Source organism: Nipponia nippon, unplaced genomic scaffold (assembly GCF_047370975.1).
Source record: "Nipponia nippon isolate SJK-2023a ecotype South Korea unplaced genomic scaffold, ASM4737097v1 scaffold_16, whole genome shotgun sequence".
NCBI classification, from domain to species: Eukaryota; Metazoa; Chordata; class Aves; order Pelecaniformes; family Threskiornithidae; genus Nipponia; species Nipponia nippon.
In genome coordinates this window covers 7,072,548-7,094,430 of record NW_028262332.1, presented here as the reverse complement: position 1 = coordinate 7,094,430, position 21,883 = coordinate 7,072,548, and the positions used below count along the sequence as shown (strand labels likewise).

At 63.0% G+C, this 21,883-nt stretch overlaps 2 protein-coding genes across 4 annotated transcripts in view; both read right to left on the bottom strand.

The window, feature by feature from the left end:
- The window catches only part of ASS1 (argininosuccinate synthase 1), a 29,290-nt gene extending 16,957 nt beyond the window's left edge, over positions 1-12,333 (bottom strand). The window contains exons 1-9 of one of the 3 annotated variants that reach the window (XM_087752877.1): positions 12,241-12,333; positions 9,959-10,023; positions 9,128-9,239; positions 8,596-8,664; positions 8,123-8,311; positions 5,320-5,376; positions 4,761-4,835; positions 1,432-1,502; positions 1,013-1,043 (exon numbers count right to left, since the gene is read on the bottom strand). In XM_087752877.1, coding sequence (XP_087609003.1) covers positions 1,013-1,043; positions 1,432-1,502; positions 4,761-4,835; positions 5,320-5,376; positions 8,123-8,311; positions 8,596-8,664; positions 9,128-9,239; positions 9,959-10,023; positions 12,241-12,282 — 711 coding nt within the window. In that variant the 5' untranslated portion in view covers positions 12,283-12,333. Of the gene's footprint in view, positions 1-1,012; positions 1,044-1,431; positions 1,503-4,760; positions 4,836-5,319; positions 5,377-8,122; positions 8,312-8,595; positions 8,665-9,127; positions 9,240-9,958; positions 10,024-10,363; positions 10,594-12,240 lie in introns of those variants that run through there. The other 2 variants (XM_087752878.1, XM_009476957.2) reach the window with 2 other exon arrangements.
- Positions 12,334-13,367: 1,034 nt separating this feature from the next.
- HMCN2 (hemicentin 2) overlaps positions 13,368-21,883 on the bottom strand; it is a 37,292-nt gene continuing 28,776 nt past the window's right edge. Inside the window, exons 61-83 of the mRNA XM_087752708.1 lie at positions 21,591-21,718; positions 21,310-21,466; positions 21,074-21,195; positions 20,706-20,870; positions 20,510-20,617; positions 20,287-20,421; positions 19,862-19,996; positions 19,550-19,740; positions 18,945-19,158; positions 18,621-18,755; positions 18,360-18,550; positions 18,190-18,271; positions 17,771-18,040; positions 16,878-17,027; positions 16,516-16,653; positions 16,208-16,329; positions 15,892-16,129; positions 15,707-15,769; positions 15,492-15,620; positions 15,063-15,380; positions 14,690-14,809; positions 14,313-14,439; positions 13,368-14,188 (exon numbers count right to left, since the gene is read on the bottom strand). Coding sequence (XP_087608834.1) covers positions 13,846-14,188; positions 14,313-14,439; positions 14,690-14,809; positions 15,063-15,380; positions 15,492-15,620; positions 15,707-15,769; positions 15,892-16,129; positions 16,208-16,329; positions 16,516-16,653; positions 16,878-17,027; positions 17,771-18,040; positions 18,190-18,271; positions 18,360-18,550; positions 18,621-18,755; positions 18,945-19,158; positions 19,550-19,740; positions 19,862-19,996; positions 20,287-20,421; positions 20,510-20,617; positions 20,706-20,870; positions 21,074-21,195; positions 21,310-21,466; positions 21,591-21,718 — 3,781 coding nt within the window. The 3' untranslated portion in view covers positions 13,368-13,845. The remainder of the gene's footprint in view (positions 14,189-14,312; positions 14,440-14,689; positions 14,810-15,062; positions 15,381-15,491; positions 15,621-15,706; positions 15,770-15,891; positions 16,130-16,207; positions 16,330-16,515; positions 16,654-16,877; positions 17,028-17,770; positions 18,041-18,189; positions 18,272-18,359; positions 18,551-18,620; positions 18,756-18,944; positions 19,159-19,549; positions 19,741-19,861; positions 19,997-20,286; positions 20,422-20,509; positions 20,618-20,705; positions 20,871-21,073; positions 21,196-21,309; positions 21,467-21,590; positions 21,719-21,883) is intronic.

Here is a 21,883-nt window from a genome sequence, read left to right as displayed (position 1 = left end):
GAGGGGTGGGTCAGGATGGGTGCACTGGGAAGGGCACCAGTCTGTCCCTTGCTAGCTCCAGCTGGAGACATGAAAACCCATCCCTGTGCCAACCACTCTCCTGGAGAAGGAGACACCCCCCCCCGAGGGCCCAGCTTTGTAAAGGCCAGCCCGCAGACACCCCTCCGGAGGGTATCGAAGGGAGAGCGGGACCCCCTCTCCACCTTCCTCTTCCTCGCATCCCTGCCAGAGGCACGCGCCAACCCAGCTGCAGTGAGCCGGCCGCAGGCCGCTGAGCTCCAGCCGGCTCCTCTCCCTCTCCGCCTGCCTCCCCCTCCTCTCCCTGGATTGTCTAATTAGCGCTGACGGATAGTTTAAGTAGCCACCGAGCATTGCAACCTGCTAGAGCATGAACAGTGCAGGCAGGGGCCAGCAGGCAGCCAGACCATGAGCACTATTCGGAGGCGGCCGGGGCTGGATCCACGCCTCTGGAGCGATGTGCTGCGCTCACTGGCAGCGCTCGGCCGCAGCACCCACCACCACCAGGCTCTTGGCCCCATCAGCAGCCAGAGCTGCCCAAAAGCCAGTGGTCCCATGGGTGCCCTTGGGGTCTCCAAGCACCACCCCACGCGAGGGGAGGTTTTACCCCATTTCCCCCCGGATAGTGGGGATGGGAAAGCAAGGAGGGCTGGGTGAGCTGCAGGCACGGGCAGGGGACCCAAGCTGCAGGGGCCAGCTCGGACCTCCGTCACCCGCCACCAGCCCCCATTCTCCCACCAGCGCCTCATCTGTCTAATTGCTCCTTTATTGCTGCCCCGTGACATTGTCCCCTCCAGTGTCACCCTGAAACAGTCCCTTCCCCTATTCACGCCGGCGGCAATTAACGTGCCGGGAGAGGCGGAGGGGCCGGGGCGGACGGCAGGGCCTCCCCACCGCACACGGCCTGCCGTGAAATTTCCAATTAGGCTGCAAATACATGAGACGCCCTCAGCCCTGTGGCTGCCACGCTGGCCGGGCGGCCGTGATCGATTACCTTGGGGTTCTCCAGGATCCCGGCTTCGTAGCTGAGGCAGGCAGGGAAGGAGAGAGAAGTCACTGCAGCACCTGCAACCTGCAACCCCAAAACCTGCTGGGACTACCTCCCTGCTCCCACCACCCCATGAGGATGGGCGTAAATATGTGTTATGGATCTCCAGGGGCTTTTAGCAGCAACCCTGCAAGGAACACGGGGCTTGGGAGAGCCCAGGAGATGGACACTGCCACGTGGGATGTGGACAACTGGGCAGAAAGGGAGGCTGGAGGTTTTGGGGTCACCCTTGGCCAGCACGTGGTGGGGCAGCCTGGGACTCTGGAGATGGGAAGGGCTGTCCTGACCACGCAGGATGGGGGGATCTGGGCCCCAGCCTCTGGGTTCTCACCCCATGGGAACTCCCAGCCTGCCCGGCCTCTCACCTGATGTGCATAAGGTTTTCATCCATGCTCCAGGGCGTCTGGGGCGTCACGGGCACCGGGATCCCATGTTTCTGCCAAGAGAAGAAGGGGAGCTGCACTGAGTGAGCCCATGGGGAGAGCCAGTCCCTGCCAGCACCAGCCTGGATCAGCCCCGACAGCGCAAAGGCACAAGCCGCAGCCACCAGCAGGGCAGCATGGAGCAAGGTGGACATCTGTGTCCCTGACTCTGGGCAACAACAGCTCCCACCACAAGGGCCACCTTGATGGGGACATCAGGGACACAGTGCCGCTGGGAGGAGAACGGCTGCCCCAGCCCTGCCACGAGCTGAGACAGAGCCCCAGAGCACCCCATGAACCCAAGCGATGGAGATGACGGCACGGACGTTGTGTGCTTTATCTAGGTCCAGGTCCAGGACAGTGCATTCCCCCAGCTTAGCTCCTCATCAAGGGGAGGTGACACGGGGACAGAAATCCCCAAAACCACAGGATGCTCTCCAGCCTAAACAGGACTGATGCTTTGCCGTGAGGGGACAGTACACGCATCCCAACAGCCTCATGCAAACACGTGGCGATGCAGACACACGGCACACGGGGCAATAGGCATTCCCCCGAGCCCAGGCATCCCGAGCGCACCATGCCCGGGGACGCACAGCCCCACACCAGCTTGCCTCCCCAGCGCAGTGCACAGCGCCAAGCCCAGCTCCCTAACAAGGTCACCAGCGCGCTCAATTATCCACTGACATTTCAATGGGGGAAATTGCCTGTGAAGACAAGGTGAATACGCAGGGGAATTAGCAGGAGAGGCGACGGTGGCAAGCTAACAACCGGAGCCAGTGGGGACGTCGCCCACCTTGCCAGCATGCCGAGCCACGACGTCCCGGCTGCAGGATGGCCATGGTGAGCTGGGGCTGGAGACGGCGGCGGCTGTGGGTTCCCACCGTGCCTCAGTGTGTTTGTACAGCCCATGCATCGGCAGGCGGCTCTGCCATTTCAGTGTCACCGCAGCAGGGACCTCAGGCTTGGCCAGGAGGAGAGGAGCAGGGGCTGAGCAGAGGCTCCTTGTTTGCCGGGAAGAGGGGAAGGCAACACTTGTGCTTGTTAAATCACCATCCTCAACCCATCACCTGAGATCACAGCAAGGTCCTGAGATGCCTCCTAAGGCTGCAGAGGGACTAACTCAGCCCTGCTCCCAGGGGATCACTGTCCCAGGCTCACCAGTCCCAAAACACGCTTCCAGGACCTCCCCAGGACCTCCATACCAGGCTTTGGAAGCGGGCACTGGGCAGCCTTCGCCTCCTCGACCCCGGCCCCTCTGCAGGGCTGCCGGGCACAGGGTGCTGTCCTGCCCGCAGACCTTGGGGGAGAGCAGGCAGGGCACGTCTGCACTTCACATGGGCTTCAAAACACAAGCTTGGGCTTGCTGGGAGGGCAAAACACGGCCTGCTGGGTGCAAGTGCTGGGGATCACCTGGCTTCTCCAGGAAAGAGCGAGAAGATGCCTCTCCCTGCCCTGTCCCTTGGACAGATGGAGATGCAGGTGCCTCCAAAGCCCCCCCCCAATAATGCTAGGGGAGCCCAAGGGCTGGGGGACAGACCTCAGCCCTGCCTGGGGTCAGACCACGCTCCCATCAGCGCCTGTCCCCTTGTCCTCATCCCAGCACCCTCGTGGATGTTGACAGAAGAGGTTTCACCTTAGTTAATTAAAGCCAAGCAATTAATGCTGAGTGCTATTTACCCTGATGGGCTGCACTCAGCAGCATGGGGCTGGGGGGCCCTGCCCTCTGACGGGCTCTCCCCGTGCCATCAGTCACACCCATCTCACCCAGGATGCATAAATGCATCTTTCAGACGCAAATACCCACCGATCACAAGCCGTGAGCCCCAATTGATTTATTTTCCCAGCCAGCCCTCTCCTCCCTCTGCCTCCTCCTGGCAGCCAGGGAAGCCCATGTCCCCCAGCCCATCCTCACCCCACGTTATTGCTTCAGAGGGGATCCTCCAAGTCCAGACCTGCGTACCAACAACGGCCGAGCCCAGGCAGCCTCAGCTGGGGCCAAATGTGTCGCAACCAAGGAGAGATCTCGCTTTCAGGGCACAACTCTGACGAGCTCCGTCCTGCCTGGCTCTGCCCGAGGCAAGGGTTCATCCTGGAGCAGCATCCAGGAGAGCTTCACCTTGCTCATTAAGGTGTTTCAGGCTCGGCTGGTTGCGGGGATGAAGCGGCTGCTGGAGCGGCTTGCTGCTGGAGCAAGGCTGGCTCCAGCACCCAGGCAGCAGATCTATGGCAAGAGCTGTGCCACAGCGGCACAGATCCCCACTTTCCGCGGCAGCAACCAAGCCCCAGACATCATCGCGTTATAACTCCCTGAGCACCAAGGCGAGAACATCCAAGCGCATCCACGCGTCTCCCTCTCTTGCGTGTGAAAAAGAGGGGAACCCCCCTTTTTTTTAATGCCGAACATAACCAGAGACCGAGAGGCACTAGAAACCCTCAACCCCAGCCTTTCCTCTTTGAATGGGGCCCCAATCCATTTCATTTCCCGTTTTTCCCCCCTTCCAAACAAAAAAACCCCACCCAAACAAAACCCCCAAACCTAAAACACATGTTCCATTTTCCATATAATAAAACCGCGGCACTCTTAATAACTCCCCTATTTGACAATTTGTTTGGCAACATATGGAAAGCTCTCGTAAACTCGCCCCTTCATAATACAACAGCAGATGGCAAACACAATCCTCAACACGCTGCTCTTGGCGGCCCTAATGGGCTCGGAGGGCTCCTCGCCCCGCTCTGCATCCCTCCGGCTTTGCACCTCGCCTTCCCAGAGATTACCCAGGCAGCTTCGACGGCAGCTATTTAAAAACTGAAGCAATTTTCTGGTTTATGCACAGAGCTGCCTTTTCCCTTTTGATTGATTGAGCCGAGTTGTCAAGCATTTCCATGAAGTCGCTAAAAAAGAAAGGTACCCTGGTGGGCACGTAAAAACCTGATGCAAAACTTCTAATATGTTTTATTGCAACTTGTACTTCAAAAAGGAAGGGACAACAAAGGCAAACGTATTTGCTTTGTCTGTTAGGCAAGTCAGGGAGCTGGGACCCGTTTGCTTGGAAAGCGGGTTACAATTAATAGCCAGGTAATTACGGGGTTTTTAGAAGGAAAGAAGAGAAAAAAAAAAAAATAGAGGGGAAAGAAAAAAAAAACCCAGCCAGAAGGTTCCAGTGTGGTGCTGCAGGGATGTTGTGCAGGGTTGCTGCTGTCACCCGCCAAACCATGGTGAGCATCCCACCGCCACCCCGAGCACCCCACGGCCACCACATGCCGGCTCCTACCTTGGCGTAGTCCATCAGCTCGCGGCGCCCGGGGAAGCGCTGGTAAAACTCGGGCAGCCTCCATGGCGCAACGACCTGGCGGGAGCGCAGGAGCATGAGACAAGAAACCCCGGGCCCCCTTGCAGCCCCCGGCCCCCTTTGCCCCTTGGCACCCCCCAGGCTCCCCGCAGGAGAGGGCTCCTGGCAGCCCTGGGGAGCCGGCACCCATGGGGTGTTGGTCCCCCAGCCGAAACTCAATCTCCCTGTGCAAGGGTGGAGTAACCCAAACCCCTGACCCTAACAAGGCGCTGGATGTAAGGGGGAAACAGGCAGCATCGATTATCTGGCAGCTGCCTTGGTACTGTTTCCTCCAAGGCCTCGTGGTGTTTGGGATAAAAATAGGTCAATTAAGGATCATTACAGCCCCCTCAAATGCCAAAATGTTGCTTGGTACAGCTGGCAGCTTGTTAAAGCAAGACATGGCCACTTGCATCGGTGTTAAAACAAAACTCCCCCTCAGGTGGGGAGGGGGCCAGGAGCCCAGCGGTGGGGCCCCAGGGGACAAGTTTGGGTGCCTTACCTTGATCTTAGGACACAGGGCGTAGCAGGTGAGCTCAAACCGAACCTGGTCGTTGCCCTGAAACACGAATGGGAGATGCTGAGGGGTCACCCCACACCAGGGCGGGCTGGGAGGTGGGTGCCCCCCACCCCGATCCCACTGACAGAGGACCAGCTCGCCCAGGGCCATACAGCATCCTCGGGAGAGGACCGTGGCCTGGTGGGGCTGCAGGTTTGGATTTGGGGAAAGAAACTGCAAAATAGGTAGGAACTGTTAAAAATAAAAGGAAAGAGCATTAAAAGTACAGATGATAAAACAGCAGCTCCCGGCTGCGCTACAGCCCCACGGCTTCATCCAGGGAGCTGGGAGGCTCAGGGGCTGCTGGGTGCTGCGAGAGCACGTGTGTGGCGGTGCACACGCGTGTGATAACACACGGGTGCAACTTCTAAGGCGCTGCTTGGCTACAGTAGCAGCTCCCCTTGCAATGCTGGAGACCTCAGGCACGGCGAGCAAGGACCCACCGTTTCCCTGCTCCCGGCTGCTCTCCCTGCGCAGGGACGGGACCAAAATGCCCCCAGCAGAGAGCTAGAGGGGACACGTCTCAGGGTCTCAGCTCCAGCCAGCACAGGACAGCCACTTGTCCTATGTCCACTGGGAAAAGCATCCCAGCCTGTGGCTTGGGAGACCCTCGGCTGAGCGGGGCATTTGCAAATCCCTGCGAGAGCCACCAGCCAGGAGGGACGCCCGCTGACGCTGCCCGGGACTTCAGATACCGAAGCTCCCTGTGCAAGAGGGGGGGGTCACATCTATTTTCCCAGTAATGCCACTGTGATGGGATTGCTGGCAATTTTCACTGGAAAAGCAAGGCGTGAGGCTGAGCACCCATCTATCTCCTCCGTTCCCCCAGCATAGAGGGAGGCAGGAGAGGGTAATGGATGCCAGGACCTGGGCTGGCTCTGTCCCATGGGGTCACTCCTGGCCCCTCTCCATGGCTGATTTGAACCCAAAACCACCTTTCCTGGTGCTTCTAATAGAATCGGGCACTGAATGATCAAACCCCTAACGCAGCTCATTCACCTGGCTCCGAGGGAGCCCAGCTGACCCTGGCGTCACCCAAGAGCCGTGCTCTCCCCTGGGCTAAGACTCCTAAAAACTGAACTAGTAGAAACCCAGATTTAGGTATTTTTGCCCTCACAGGCATCAGAGGACACATGGAAGGAGAAAGCAAGGGGGGAGGAAGACCACAGTGTCCAGGAGGATGCAGCAGCTCGTAATTAAATAGCTCTGAACCTCCCTTTATCTTAGTTGGCCTGTGCTGATGAGGTCCCGCTAATGAGGCCAGGTAGTCAGGAAGGGGCAAGGAGCAAGCCTGGGAGTTATTAGCACTTCCAAGGGAATAGCGCTCACCAAAGCCTATTTTCCACCAGCACCAAGGGGCGTAAGGACCCCCCTCCCCTCCTCTTAGCCCCAGCCTGGAGGATACATTTACGGCCGGGCTGGGAAATCCCCGAGGACTATTACACGCAGGCGAGTACATCCACCAAAGCACTCATTTCCCTTACAGACCCAAAACAAGTCCATCTGCTCCAGCAGCGGGGCCACCGCAGATGGCCCGCATTTAAGACGCTGCGGCCTCAGCCGGGGCCGATGCGCAGCCGGGTCGAGTTACCCCATGGCTGGTCCCTGCCTGTGCCCGCGGCTTAATGGCTTGGGGAGCGGGCAGAGCCCGGGGAGCAGCCGAGGGTGGCCCTGCCAGCAGGGATGGCTGGTGCTGGTGGTACCCAGGAGCGGAGGGGACATCGTCACATTAGGGGTGCATTACTCCAGGGCACCCTCAAGTGGGGGCTTTCAAGAGGAGGCTGCTGGGGACAGGCAAGAGGGACAGGGAAGGAGTGCAGAGAACCCATTGCAGCAGGAGCAAGAGTTATTTCAGCCACCAAGTCCCCCAGCCCCATGGCTGCCCCTCTGCCCCATCGCCCCGGTGGCAGCAAGCCCCTTGGCTATCCCCTGGCTGCATCCAACATCTCCCTTCTAGCAGGGTCCTCTGCCATAGCCGGGAAGCCCCAAACCCAGCCCCTTGCACCGAGACCCCTCCAGGTGGGCACCTCGCCTTTGCCCCTCGGCCAAGACGGGCACGATCTACGCTGCGGGTCCCTGCGGGACGGGGAGGAGGAGGCACCCGGCAGGTCCTGGGTGCACGCACAGCACCCAAGGGCCCTACAGAGCCACAGCTGGGACCAGCCGGGCTTGTGGCCTCCGGTGACAGTGTCACCCTGCCCCGAGTGTCCCCACACCGGGCTGGGCAGGGTGCGGGCAGGGGCTGGAGGTGCCAGGGTCACATCAGGCAGGTCCCACGCTCCCCGTGGAGGATTCCCTCCGCGCCGGGCAGGGGCTGGCCCCGAGCATCCTTTCCACGGTCTCTGGCTGCCTCTAGCGGCAAAGGGTCTTCCCTGCGGCCGGCGACGATGGGGACAGGGATGGGGACAGGGATGGGGACAGCCGCACCCTGCCCAGGGTGCCCCAAAACGCCCCGAGCGGTGCTGGCTCAGCCCCAGCCGGGTCCTGGCCCGGGCAGCCCGTGTCTGTAAAAAACCGAAAGCAGGAGGTTGGGCTGTGACCCGAGCCTTCCCGACAGGGGGAGGGAACCGAAATCAGGCACAGAAATCCCAGAAGTGAGAAGGAAGTGTCGAAACACTACCCCGCAGAGCACCCACAGAATGCCCTGTGCACCCCTCCTGGCACCAAAGCTTGGCCAAGGGACTGATTGGGTCCCCCCCCAAGCACCCTATGCCACCCCTGCTCCGGTGCCCCCGTCCTCCCTCACCTTGCCGGTGGCCCCATGGGCGACGTACTGGGCTCCCTCCCTCTGGGCGATCTCCACCAGCTTGCGGGCGATGCAGGGCCGTGCCAGCGCGGTGCCCAGCAGGTACCGGTCCTCGTAGAGAGCGCCGGCCTGCACCGCCGGCCAGATGAACTCCTCCACGAACTCCCTGCTGATGTCCTCGATGTAAACCTGCCGGGATGGAGGGAGCCCCATGATGGGAGGGTGGCTGCAGGGGGGATCCTGCTCCTCTGGGGCTTTGGGGACAGCATGAAGGGTCCCTTCGCCTCCCCTTTCCTAGATGTTGCTAAAAGGCTTTGGTGCAAAACCTCTGCAAAAGGGATTCCTTGCTGGCACTGTCCCCCCACCATGGTGGCCCCAGCTGTGGGGTGTGCAAGACCCCAAGGCTCAGCCCCACGGCAGGGAGCGGGGGGGCTCAGAGCCCCCTGGGCACCCGGAGGGAGGGACGCTGTTACCTTCTTGGCCCCCAACGCCAGCGCTTTCTTTCGTGCTGCTTCAAAATCTTCCTTCTGCCCGATGTTGGCCTCGAAGGGGGAAAAAACCAAGACTGAATTTGAAAGGAGACCACAAAACCCAGCGCAAGCACAGCCCAGCATGGGGCATCGTGTGAGGCACAGCAGAGCCCGTGCTGGCCGGGCTTGAGGCCACCCAGGATGGGCAGGAGGGGGGTTGCCCCCCCAGACAGCATACTTTGGGGCCATACCTTCCACTGCCAAGCCCTTGGCTCTGCCCCCGTGCACTGCCCTCATTAGCGGAGGATCATTTGCTCGAGGGGATGGGCTGTGCCACGCAGGGCTGGCAGCTCAGCAGAGCAGCACCCGGGCTGGGCAATGCTTAATCAGTGAAAGCAGGGTCGCCACCATGGCCACGCACATGCCAGGACCCCCGTCACCCACCCCAGGTCCCCAGAGCCATGGCCCAGCGCCCCCTCCCACCCCCAGCCCCCGGGGACAGGGTCCCTGCGGCAGGGCTCGGTGCGGGGCTCACCAGGTAGGCGATGACGTCGTAGCCCTGCTCCTTCAGCCACACCAGGATGCAGGAGGTGTCGAGGCCCCCGCTGTAGGCAAGGACCACCGTGCCCTTGGGCTGAGCCATGGTGCTGGCAAAGCAAAGGGAAAGGGGTTCACCGTGGCCCCAGCCCCTGCCCTTACTCGGCGCAGGGATGCTGCAGCCATCAGCCGTGAAACCCTCCCCCGTGTCCCTGAACTGGCCACGGGGCTGTCACCGTCCAGCCGGGCACTGAGGGCAGCCAGGGGTGAGGGCTCTTCCGGGGATGGGATATTGTGGGCAAAACAAACATTATCCTGGGGATGAATAACCACGAGGCAAGAAGCAAAGCCCACGGCAAACTAAACACTCAGGGCGGGCAGCGGTGGGGGTAGGTGGAAGAGCACATGGTGGAGCCACTGGTGCTGGGACAAGCTCTCCGATTGAAATACAGGCTCCCAGGATTGTTCTCACTCACAGGCAGCAAGAGCTGCTGCCATCGGGTGCGCGGTGCTCCCTCGGGACCAGGGCCATGGGCAGGACACCAAGCCGGGGTGCGCTCAGCCCACGTCTGGCTGAGCCCCCTCCTCTGCCGGGAGCACCAGGCTGGGGCAGTGAGCAGCAGGCAGCGCAGGAGGGGACTTGCCACGGCATCGGGAGGGATCACTTGGACCAAGAGCCCTCCCGGGATGCAAGGAGCAGAGGGGGAGAGAGCTGGGGGCAAGAGGAAAAGCCATGGCACCGCAGCCACGTCCCAGCTGCAGCTCCCAGCCAGCGGCAGCCAGGTGATGGAGGAGGCCAGGGCAGCCATCGGGGCAGCTTCGCTCTTACCTTTGCTCCACGCAGCTCTCACTCTGGCAATCCCGGCACAGCCTGCTCCACGCTCTGCAAGCACCCTGCAACACCGGGGTGCCAGGACTCAGACGCAAGCACCCAGCCGCGGCAGAGATGCAGCCCGATGCCTTGCTCGGGCATGACCTGGCACATCGTGGTCCTGCACCAGCGCTGGTACAGAGGACCCCCTGCAGCAGATGGGCGCAGCCGCCCACCAGCTTGGCCCCGAGCACCCACGGGCACTGCTGGGTGTGTGATAGCTTCAGGGCTGGGGCGCTTGGCAGCACCCCCCACAGCCCAGCCCCAAGTCTAATTAATGCTTATTGGGTGTTTGTCCTAATTATGCTGCCCCGTGTTTCCTGCCAGCATGAAACACCTACGTGGGGATCCCATGCCCCTTACCCTTTGGCCGAGGATATTGAGGACTTCAGCCAACAACAGATGGTGAAGGACACGGCAGCCTGGAGCTCAGGGGGAGGGATGGGGGATCCCGCTGTGGGACGGGGCTCAGGGCTGTCCCCACGGTCCCCAGGCCGGGCTGTGAATCCCAGGGCCCCGCAAAGAGGCGATGCCAGCTGACCCTTGGCCGGAGAAGGCGGACGGCAGTGCCGGCCAAATCCTGTCCTGAGCAACTTCCACGCTGTTGCTGCCAAGTCAGCACAATCCTGCTCCTCTTGCAAGCAGGGAAGGTGCCATGCCGAGCTCCTCCAGGCTGGCCCACCCAGCACCTTTCCGAGTGGGATGCAGTTACACCGGGGCGTGCCCCAGCACCCTGGTCCTGCCAGCGCGGTGTGGAGCCAGCATCCCACGGGGCATGGCTTGGAGCCAGCCCAGGTGCAGGATCTGGCCTGCTGCTGCCGGTTTCTTGCTGAAAAGCAAAGGGCTCTGACAGCCCTGTAACCATGATTCGGCCCCTTGAGCCTGCCCACGCCTGTCGGGCTGCCTGTGCAGGCAGTGCAGGCAGCACCCAGGCTTGTGCAACCAGCGTTTCCCTACCCTCGAGCCCCGTGGGTGTGCCACGCTGGGCCCCCGCCCGGGGCGGCTCCGCCATTCCCTTCCTCGCCAGGGCATTTACAGGAAGGCAATGGCAGTTCCCCAAAAGGGCTCAGCCCAAGCGTGACGCTGCACCTGCGACTCCTCACTGGGTAAATTCCCTCCTTTACCCCCAAACCCCATCCCCGCTGCCAGCATCGCTGGCATGGCTGCCAGCCTGACTAAGCACCTGAGACCGGGCACGCTCGCTTCACAAGTGGCCCGGCAGCAGGTTAGAGGAAAAGTCTCCAACTTTTGCCTGCTCAGACATGTTACGCTGCCCACGTGATACCCAAGGGACCTGGGGGACCTTGCCCTGGGGTCGCATCCTGCATCCCAGGAACGGTGCAGGGCCACCAGCATTCCCAGCTCCGGAAATGGGCTCGTGCCAAGACCGCCTGCCCAGGAAGGGAGAGCCCTGAAGTTTTGGCGTTAGGCAGTAATAAATCAGAGCAAACAAAGCTCAGCGAAGGGGAATGTGGCGGGACTTTCTCAGCCCTGATTATTATTCTGTAGCAATTTTCGTGTGAGTTGGGGCAGGGTTTTTACCAGAGCGACTCTGGCTGCTCTGCTCCGCAGGAGCACTGCGGTTTTGTTTTTAAAACCAAGAAAAAAAATTATAGAGGAGGGGAATAAAAAGCTAGAAACTTTGGTAAGGAGAGAAACCACCTTCACTAGCCGGGCTGAAGGAGCAGCCTCTGCTCCGGTGAGTGCTGCCTGCAGGCTGGGAGGGGGCAGGCAGCACGGGCAGGGGCGCAGGCAGCAGGGACAGGCAGCACAGGCAGGGTCCCCAGGGGTTCCCGCAGCAGAGGCATTGGGGATGTGCTCGCTGGTGCTGAGGTTTGCCTTAGCATCATTCCTCCGCCTCATGGGGGTCCCATCCTGCCCCCCAGAGCAGAGCAGGGAGGGCACGGGGTGGTGCCAGCCGAGGTCTCAGGGGGTGGCCAAGCCCAGGGTGCCCATCGAGGAGATAGAACTCACTTGCATCCCCCCTCTCCCTTCCAAAACTGAGCTAGAAGGGGCTTGACTGCAGCCAGTACTTCCCAGTGCTGGGAAGGGGCTGGGACCCCCTTGCCCTCCTCTTGCAGGGACCAGCGAGCCCTTTTCCAGCACCTAGGGGTGGGGGAGACCCGTGGGTGGGCAAAGAGGGGACAGCCAGCAACAGGGGGCCGGGTCCCCGAAGGCAAAGGGCCCCCTTTCCCCTCCCCCCCCCCCCCCCCCCCCCCCCCCGCCATGGCCGCACTCACCCACTCGCTGCCCTCGGCGCTTCGCTCCGGTGCCTGGAGCATCCGCCGCCTCCTCCTCCCTTATAGCCCGGCGTGGGCAGGCGGAGCCGCCACGGGACTGTCCCCTCCGTGGGCACTGTCCCCAGGCGAGGCCCTGCCCTCCTCCTGCCCGCAGGGTGCAGAAAAGGGGGGGGGGGCAGCTTGCACCCCAAGCCGGGATGGAGATTGTGCCTGGCCCTAGCCTGCTGCAGGGCTGTTCTCGGTGCTGTCACCCGTGTGTCCTCCACTCCTGACCTCCTCATCAGCCTCCACAGAGCACCGAAGGGGTGCCCCCCGCCCCGGGGACCCCACGGAGCCACCTGCCCCCAGGGGTGGGAAAATGGGGACCATGCTCTGCGACCATCCCGCTTTCCTCCCCAGCACAGCGTGGCAGGGGAAGGTTGAATTTATTTGAAAAACTCTATCAGGAGAAGCCGCAGGAGCCTGGGTGGGCAGGAGGGGATGGGGCAGGGGGCTGTGCATGGGGCAAACCCGCCTTTCTCCCTTGCATGTGCCCAAGGGACCCCAGACCAGCAGCAGACCTGGCCTTGGGGGACAGGGAACCCCTAAGCCAAAGGACAGGGCCTTTTGGGGGAATCTCAGTGTCCCCACACAGGTGCAGCAAGAGTGAGCTCCAGTGATGGGATCTGACCGCAGCACCCTCACCTGGGTGCACAGCCATCATCAGAGCCAATGGCCCAAACCCGGGGACACGTGGGCTCAGGTCCTCGGGGCCAGCACCCCCCGTCCCCTCCAGCCAGTGCCATCAAGGGGGCCTGAAACAGCTTTTTTGGGAACAGCCTCCACCTGCACAAAGGCCAGATCCTGCTCCCGCTGACCGAGGGACCCGAGGCTGGGGCAGGATTGGACCTTCAGGTGCTGGACATTGGCCCTTTGGCGTTGCCACATCCAGACAATCTCCCTTCTATGGTCCAAGGCCACGCAGGGAGGTACCCAAAGCCCCGGGAAATCAGGGCTGCTGCTAGGGCAGCCCCCTCCCGTGTGCTGAAGGAAGCTCTTTCTTTAGGCACGGCTGATATTTATCCACAGAACACCTTTATTTGGAACAAAACCGTAAATAAATAAGTGTGCACAGGAACCAAGTGGATTTAAAAAAAAAAAATAGAACACAGGCTATTTCAGTTTAATAGGTGGTAAATGCCAGGGCGCTCTGCACCCTCCCCAGCCCAGGGGACCCACCCTGCACCCAGCAGGGCCCTCACCAGCCGCCGTCACCCGACTCATCCCCCCACCTCTATCTGGGGGCTGATCGCGGCCAAGGCCACCCAGAGCTGTGTTTGCTCCAGGACTGCCGGTGCGAGTAGCAGGGTTGCAACAAAACCTGTTGTTTGCAAGAGGTTGGTGGGACATCTTGTGCCCCCCCAGGGCCCTGCTGAGTCAGGGACTGGGCCTGGGTGAAGGCAACGCAGGCAGGAGCTGCCGGGGGGCCGGGGAAAGCAAGGGAGTGGCTGGGGGGGAGAGGAAAGGTGCAAGCTCAGCTCTCCCTGAGCCACGAGCCTCCACTGGTGAGGTGGCGAGGGACAGGAGGAGATGTGACCCCATGTCCCCTCCTGTCCCTCGGCTGTGTCAGTAGGGGTAGGGTGAGACAGAGATGAGGAGGAGGAAGATGCTGGGCGCCCGCTGCCCGCCCGGGGCCAGCGCCTGCACCTTGAGGCGGTGGGTGCCGGGGTCCCGCAGTGGGCGCAGGGTGGAGACGATGCCGCGACCCCGCTCGGTGCGGAGGGCGAAGGGGCTGCCGGGCTCCCGCTCCAGCAGCGTGAAGAGGGGGCGGTGGTGGAGGGCAGCGCCCGGGGTGAGGTGCACCACGTCACGGCCGGCGGCGATGCCGAGGGGCAGGGTGAGCAGCTGGTACTGCAGCGTGGGGGGGCCAGCCGAGCCGCAGTCTGGGGTGCAGCGACCGACACACACCCTGCACGAAAGCCAGGGGGGACACAGGACGTGGCAGGGTGTCAGGAGCAGCCAGGACACCTGGGTCCACGGTGCTACAAGAAGGAGCGCGGGACGGACACCCCCAGCCCCGCAGCATGACTCACCCAGGCCTGGAGCCTCCCTGGTACCCGGCCGGGCAGGGTGCATCGATGCACTGGGCACCTCCACGGGTGTTGAAGCACATCTGGCTCGAGCCACACTGGATCGTGCCCTCTGCACACTCGTCCAGGTCTGCAGGGAGAGAGGGGACAGGTCTGAGGGTGCTGGGATGCCCACGTGCCCCAGGCTGAGGTGGGGATTCAAACCCCAGCTCCAACACCTTCCCACCCCTGCCTGGGGTCTCAGACACTGGGGCAGCAAGATGAAAGCACCCAGGCTTGTAGCCCCAAAGAGATGACATCCAGGGCACCATGGGGACTGGTTTCACACCCCAAGGAGCACAGGCGTCCCACCAGGACAGGGACACCACCCCGGCACTGACCGTGGCAGGTTTTCCCGTTGGGCAGCAGCCGGTAGCCAGAGGGGCAGACGCAGCGGTAGCTGCCCAGGCTGTTTCTGCACTCGTGCTGGCATTGGTTCAGCATCTGGCACTCGTCAACGTCTGTGGGGTGAGAGGGGTGAAGCCAAGCGGGGAAGCGGTGGTCCCCTCCAGTGCCCACTGCCCTGCAGCAGCCTGGCTCTCGCCTCCCCTTCCCGACACAGCCAAGCCTGGGGAGACCCCAACCCCACGAACAGGGGTGCAAACAAAATGGGAGATGGGGCAGCAATGGGCACAGGAGCTGCCTTTTGGGCACAAAGTGGCCTCCAAACTCCTTGCAAAGCTCTTCCCCAATATTCCCCCTGTGCCCACTCACCGGCGCAGGTGCTGTTCCTCTTTACAAAGCCCATGGGGCAGCTGGGGCCCCGGGCACCCAGCCCTGCAGCCTTCGCCACCCGGCGGAGGGCGAGCTGGGTGTAGAAGGACCGTCCCCGTGGGCTGCTTGGCCCCAGCCAGCGCAGGGGGGATTCCCGGGGCGTGCTGCCCGTCATGTCCCCTCCCTCCGCCCCCGCTGTGCCACACTCGCCGCCCGGCAGCAGGGTCCTGCCAGCGGGGCACAGGCACTCGTAGGAGCCCCGCAGGTTGCGACACTCAAAGGCACACGGTGGAGGAGACTGCAGGCACTCGTTTACATCTGAGGGAGGAAAGAACCAGGGAGTTGCAGCTGGATGGGGAAACTGAGGCTGGAGCAGGGCAGGGGAGCGACTGCGGCCGAGGTAGCGTCCCCTGCAACCCCAGCTCGTACCCAAGCATGGCCAGCCAACACCCAGCGAGCGGTAGCCGGGAGGGCAGGCGCAGCGATATGCCCCTGCGATGTTCTGGCAGAGCTGGTTGTAGCGGCAGGTGTGGGATCCCTCAGCGCATTCATCAATATCTGGGGAGCAGAGAGGGGACAGGGAGGTGGCACCACGCAGCAGGTGCCCCTCACCATCCTCATGCCCCCCTTGGGAAGGTCCGTACCAAGGCAGTAGAGCTGCTGAGGGCCCAGGACGAATCCCGGTGGGCACTGGTCTTTGTCGGCCCCTGAGAATCAAGCAGAGCTGGCTGAGAATGGACATGTCACTGCAGGGACGTCGCCTTTGCACCCTCACAGCCACCCAGGATCCCGGCATCTCTGTCCCCATCCCTAGGAACCCCCTTGTTACCTGCATCAAGCGAGGCACGGAGCTGGAAGCGGAGCTCCTCCAAGGTCGGGTTGAAGGAGGCTTTGATGGCGCTGGCCTGAACGTGCTGCACCCGGGGGGGCTGCGGGCCCATGGGGGGGTCGTATGCAATGGTGTGATTGCAGTGGGCACGGATGATGCGCCCATCCCGCAGGAAGCTCTGCACCGAGCCCCCCGAGAGCCGCCCCGTGCCCATCTGCACATAGCGCTCACTGAAGTCCTGGGGAGAGGCAGGGAGGGGGGTCAGGCCACGGATACCCGCCAGGTTCCCTGTGGGGAGGATGGGCAGCACCAGCACCTGCAGTAGCACCGCGGCCTCGCCGATGCTCTCCGGCACGGAGCCACTGATCACACTGTCCAGCAGCAGAGCGCCAGTGGGATCCGTGCCCCGGGCGAGGTGGGTGACCCGCAGGAGCTCCCCTGCCGGGAGGGAGCAGTGAGTGGCAGCCTGCGGCACCCCCAAATGCAGCTCCATCTCTGGCTGTGAAGCTCAGACAAGCACTGGGCTGAGCTCCCAGCGATGGTGCGTTGGGGAGACAGAGGCTGAGCCGGGCAGGACCAGGCACCGCAGCACCCAGCACGCCTGAGACCCCCGGCATCCCTCACCTGTGGCAAACTCCAGCTGCGACTCGTGCCAGAAGGTGCCCCGGGTGAGCAGGAACCCGCTCTGGGCCTCCCCACCAGCATGCGCCAAGGACCAGTAAATGGGGGCAATGATGATGACCAGCACCCGCATCAGCGGCCCTGGGGGTGAAGGAGAAAGGGTGTCGCCACAGAGCCAGCACCCTCCTAAGGGGGCACCCAGCCCTCCCCAACTGCCCCGGCCCCCCTTGCCCATACGGGACAGCACAGACGTGGGGTGCTGCGTTTGGGGGAGAAAAAAAAAACCAAAAAAAACTTTCCCCCGAGATTTTCACCTGACACAGGTCAAAATCCTCCCTGGGGTGAGGGCGAGGGTGATCACCTACCAACGGCGGGTGGGATGCTGCCGATGCTGCTTTGGACAACGGCGGTGCCGGAGCGCGGGTCATCCAGCACGCTGGCATCAAGGGCGGCCACGCCGAGCTCATGGGTGTTGATGACGCCGACCAGGCTGCCCCGCACCCGGCGCGGCTCCCCTGGGGTGAAAGAGACACGGGCAGCGGTGTCGGGGCTGCTCTCCCTGTCTCCCTTCTCAATAATTTGTGTGTCAGGAAAACACCATTTTCTGGAGGTGAAGGCAGGCAGAGCAAGGTGGGCAGTGTCCCCAGGGGTCCAGGCAGCACAGTGCCATGTCGACAGGGGATGCTGTGAGTGTGGCCCCACGCCTTTTGCTCACCAATGTGCACTAAACCCCCCCCCCCAAACCCTGCTCTGTATCAACCCCCAGGGTCCTGGCCCCAGCCCCAAACTTTTAGTTGCTTCTCCTCCAGCGCGCCTGGCAGCAGAGTGCCAGCAGCCGTGCAGAGGGCACCCAGGGCACCCTGCACTTCCTCCGTGCTGCCGGCCGGCCCGGCCCTCTGCTCCCCAAGAGGCAGCGGGAGAGGATGTGCCTGTGCATTTAGCAGAGCCCCTGGGAAATGGGAATTCAATCACGGCCAGCAAATGCAGGAAGGCTGGGGAGAGGCCAGCGGGGGCACAGGCTGGCATGCTGCGGTTGCTCCAGCAAGGGTTTGTCTGGGCTCAGACCTTCAGATGAGCAGTGGAAGAGATGGAAGAGGGCAAACCAGAGTATGAATCAAGGGGTTTAGAGCAAGTAAGAAATGGCAATATCCCTCCAAACCACCATGCAGGAGGTCTTACCCCAGGGTAACGGTGCTGCGGGCAGCCCCAGCCCCCCGAGCCAGCCAGAAGCCCCACAAGCCCCAGGGCAGACACCCACCTCGGACGGCCAGGGATACATGGGCGACAGCAGACCCCAGGGCGTTGCGAGCGAGGCAGGAGTAGCTGCCGGCATCCCGGCGGCTGACGGTGGGCAGGAGCAGCGTGGCGTTGGGCAGGACGCGGGCGCGGGGACCCTCAGACAGTGGCTCCCCGTCCCGCCGCCACTCCACGGAGGGGGTGGGCTCTCCCGACACAGCACAGTGCAGCAGCACCCGCTGCCCGGTGCGCACTGCCACTGCTCGTGGTGTCACCGCCACCGTGGGGGCACCTGGGCAGGGAAAGGGATGCAGGCAGTGCCGCAGCATCCCAGCGGTGCTGGGGCCGTTCCCCAGGAGTCAGAGGTGGTCCAGGGGGCTGGGGGGTGACATGATTTGCAGTCCCTCAAAAGGAGGGTGCAAAGGGGGGCACAGCACTCACTCTGCAGGGCCAGGGTGACAACCTTTGCCGCCATGCCTGCATCATTCTCTGCCACGCACCGGTAGTGCCCTGCGTCAGCGCTCTGGTGATATCAACAGTGTTAGCACCACACTCGGCTTTGCTGTGAAAGCTCCCCAAAACGCGCTGACACCCACCAAAACCCCACTCACCCCCACAGCGCGGATGGCCAGGGAGCCATTCTGCAGCTGGCGCAGGTGCCCGCCGGTCGCCACCAGCACCCCGTCCTTGCTCCAACGGATGAGGGGTGTGGGGTGGCCCCGGGCATCACAGTCGAGGAGGGCATCACCCCCGGGGGGCTCCACCTGGTAGGTGCTGGGGTCCCCCCATATGATGGGTGCCTCTGGGGAAGGAAGAGGGGTGGCAGAGGAGGAGGGCTGGCCGGGCACCCTGGTTTCCCCACTAGCACCTACCTCTGATGGAGACAAAGGCGGTGGCCCTGATGGCACCAGCGCTGTTCTCGGCGTGGCAGACGTAGGTCCCACTGTCGGCATGGGTGGCTGCCTCCCGCCTTAGGGTGCTCTGGCCGCCCTGCCCTGACACACCATCTGTGGGGTGCAAACCCCCCAAAAAGCACAGACAGGGACCAACTGGTTATAAACCCACACAGCCAGCTGTGCCAGCACCCCAGGGACCCCAAAAGGTGGAAGAAGGATGGGGAGGAAGCCAGGATCACATCCTCCCCACGAAGCTCAGCGTCCTCTGCCCCACCTGCCCGCGGTCCCCCTGCCACGCACCAGTGACGAGCTGCCCGTTGGCCGTCCAGGAGATGTGGGGCTGGGGGCTGCCCACAGCAGCACACACCAGCTCCAGCCTCTCGCCCCAGCTCAGGGTGACGTCTCTGGGCAGGCGGGTGAACGTGGGCAGGGTGTGGACAGAGAGGGAGAGCCAGCGGACGGCCCTCCCGGCTGAGTTCACTGCAGTGCAGGAATAGCTCCCGGAATCCCCCTCCTGCACAGGGAAAGCGGGGAGGACAGGGGTTGGGCTCAGGTCTGGGGTCCGGCTGCAGCCCTGGCTCGCTCAGCTGCATCTCTGCTGGCTGTTGCGCACCAAAAAGCCACATCTCGGCCATAGCCGTGTTTTCCAGCCCACGTTAGCAAACTCATGCTGCCCTGACCCACCAGCCTGTTGCAAAGGACCGAACAGGGCTCTCCCTCTGCCAAATATTTTTGAAAGCAGTCAGGATGCAGCTTGGCTAAGCGACACCTCGTCCTGCCAGCCCCAGCCCAGGGACATGACAGGGCACAGAACAACCTGGGCTTTCTTTTCAGCAGCAACAGATGCTTGTTTTCCAGCTCTCCAACTTACAGCTAGCTCGGCTGCAGGAGGGGATGGTGCTCACCTGGACGTCCTGGAGTAGCAGCTCCCCGGAGGGCAGGACAGTGGCCTTTCCCCCCCCACCCCGCACTGGGGCTCCCTCCCGGCTCCAGGACACACGAGGCTCGGGGACACCGTGGGCGGCGCAGGGCAGCAGCACCTCCAGCCCCTCCAGGACACCCAGCTCCGCCGGGCCGGCTGCGATGACGGGGGGCACTGGATGGGGCAGGAGGGCAAGGACTTGCTCACACCTTGACAGCCAGGGTTCACTGCGAGGTACCGGGGAAGGAGCCGAGCAGAGGAGGGGGCAAGTGCTGGTGCCCCAGTCCTGCCTTACCTTGCACAATCAGCCTGGTCCGTCCCGCAGCAGTGCCTGAGGGGTTGCGAGCCATGCACAGGTAGGTGCCCGCGTCCCTCAGGGAGGCCCGGAGGAGATGCAGCTGCCCATTGGGGAGCACCTTCAGCCCGGGCCCTGCGGGGATGGGCAGGAATGAAGGGCAGGACAGGGCAGCACAGCCGTGCTAGGGCACAGATAGATGGTGTGCCGGGACTGCTTCGCCTACAGAAGTGCCCCTTCCTGGGGAATCCCCGGGAATGGCTCCAGCCCACCTTGGATGGCAGCCGGGAGCCAGGAGGACCCACGCGCAGTGCCACCCAGCACCTTGCTGGGACGCCTACAACCTCTGGGCACCCAAATCTCCCCCTGGACGAAGGCTGGCAGGCAGCACGCGCTCTACCAGCCTCCAGCGGGCTCCCGCTCACCTCCGGCAATGCCGACACCATCCTTCTGCCAGGTGACCTCCGGCTGGGGGACCCCGGTCGCCTCACAGGACAGCACCGCACTGGTGTTGACCATCACCATCACCATGCCGGGCAGGGGTTTCAAGGCAGGGGGTTCTACAAGCGGCAGGGAAGTGTTGCCCACCAGGGCTCCCCCAAGGTGGGCCAAGGCACAGGGAGCGGGACCCCTGGGAGCTGCATGTACCATGCACCACGAGCCGGAGGTGTTTTCGGGCTGTGCCAGCAGCGCTCCTCGCCGTGCAGGTGTAGCGGCCAGCATGTGCAGGCAGCACCTGCCTGATCTCCAGGGCCCCTGGGAAGACAGCGGGCAGAGGGGAGGCAGCGGGAGGGCTGGCAGGGACCCATTGCCCCACCGGCGCTGCACTGCCCCGTGCCCGTACCTGTGGGCAGGATGCGGTAGCCCCCTCCTCGGCTGCCCAGCTGAGCCCCATCCTTGCTCCACGACACCGTGGGTGGGGGCACACCGGAGGCGTAGCAGGTGAGGACCGCAGGGGACAGCCGGGTGACAACCACGTCCGTAAGGTCATCAGCAATGGTGGGGGGCACTGGAAAGGTGAGGGAGGGTGATGAGTAGGGCTGCATAGAAATGCTGAAGGGGATCCCATCCCCTTTCCCCACCCCCATAGCCAGTCCTCTAGAGGGGACCCAAGCCTGGGGGGGGCTGGAGCACACCCCACATCACACCTGAGGTGATGACAGACTCTGGGAAAGCCACTCTCAGCAAGACCCACAGCCCCCAGGAGCTCACCGTGGACGGACACGAGGAAGACCTTGTGTGCCTCTCCCGCAGCATTGGTGGCGATGCACTCAAACCGCCCCTCGTCCCGGGGACTGGGGCTGGTGATAAGCAACGACCCCGAGGACTGCAAGCTGCAAGGGCAGAGCACGTGTTGGGGTCAGCCCCTGCCACACAGGGAGCAGCAAGAGGGGGCAAACCCCATCCTACAGTGGGACCCTTTGGCAGGCAAGGTGGCCAGCGGGTACCTGTAGGCGCCAGGCGGGAGGTGTGGGTTCAGAGGGTGGCCATCCTTCTCCCACCTGACGTGGGGCTTGGGGAATCCCCAGGCGTCGCAGCCCAGTGCAGCTGGCTGCTGAGCCAGCAGGGTGAGGTTGGAGGGCCCGGGGGCGATGGCGGGAGGGACTGTGGAAGGGCATGGCAGTGATGAGCAGAGGACAGCAGCACATCGTTGTATCAGAGCAGCCCAGCAGCGGTGGGTTGGAGGGGGGTGAGCCCAGGAGGGATCTGGCTTGGTTCTTCTGCTTACCCAGGACGTGGAGGTCCAGGCCTCGCCGGTCGGAGCCGGCAGGGCTGGATGCCATGCAGAGGTAATAGCCCGAATCCTGGACCTGAATGGGGTCAATTTGCAAGGAGCCGCCTGGCAGGAGCTGCAGCCTGGGGAGGGAGAGCATGGGAGCCCTGTGGGGGTTCTGCACGGCCGTGCTCCAACACATGGGGACACGCGGCTGGGAAGGTGGCATATGACACTGGAGCCAGATGTGGCACATGTCTGCTGAGCTGGTGTGGGGACAGAGCACAGCCCTTTGCGGGGGGACAACG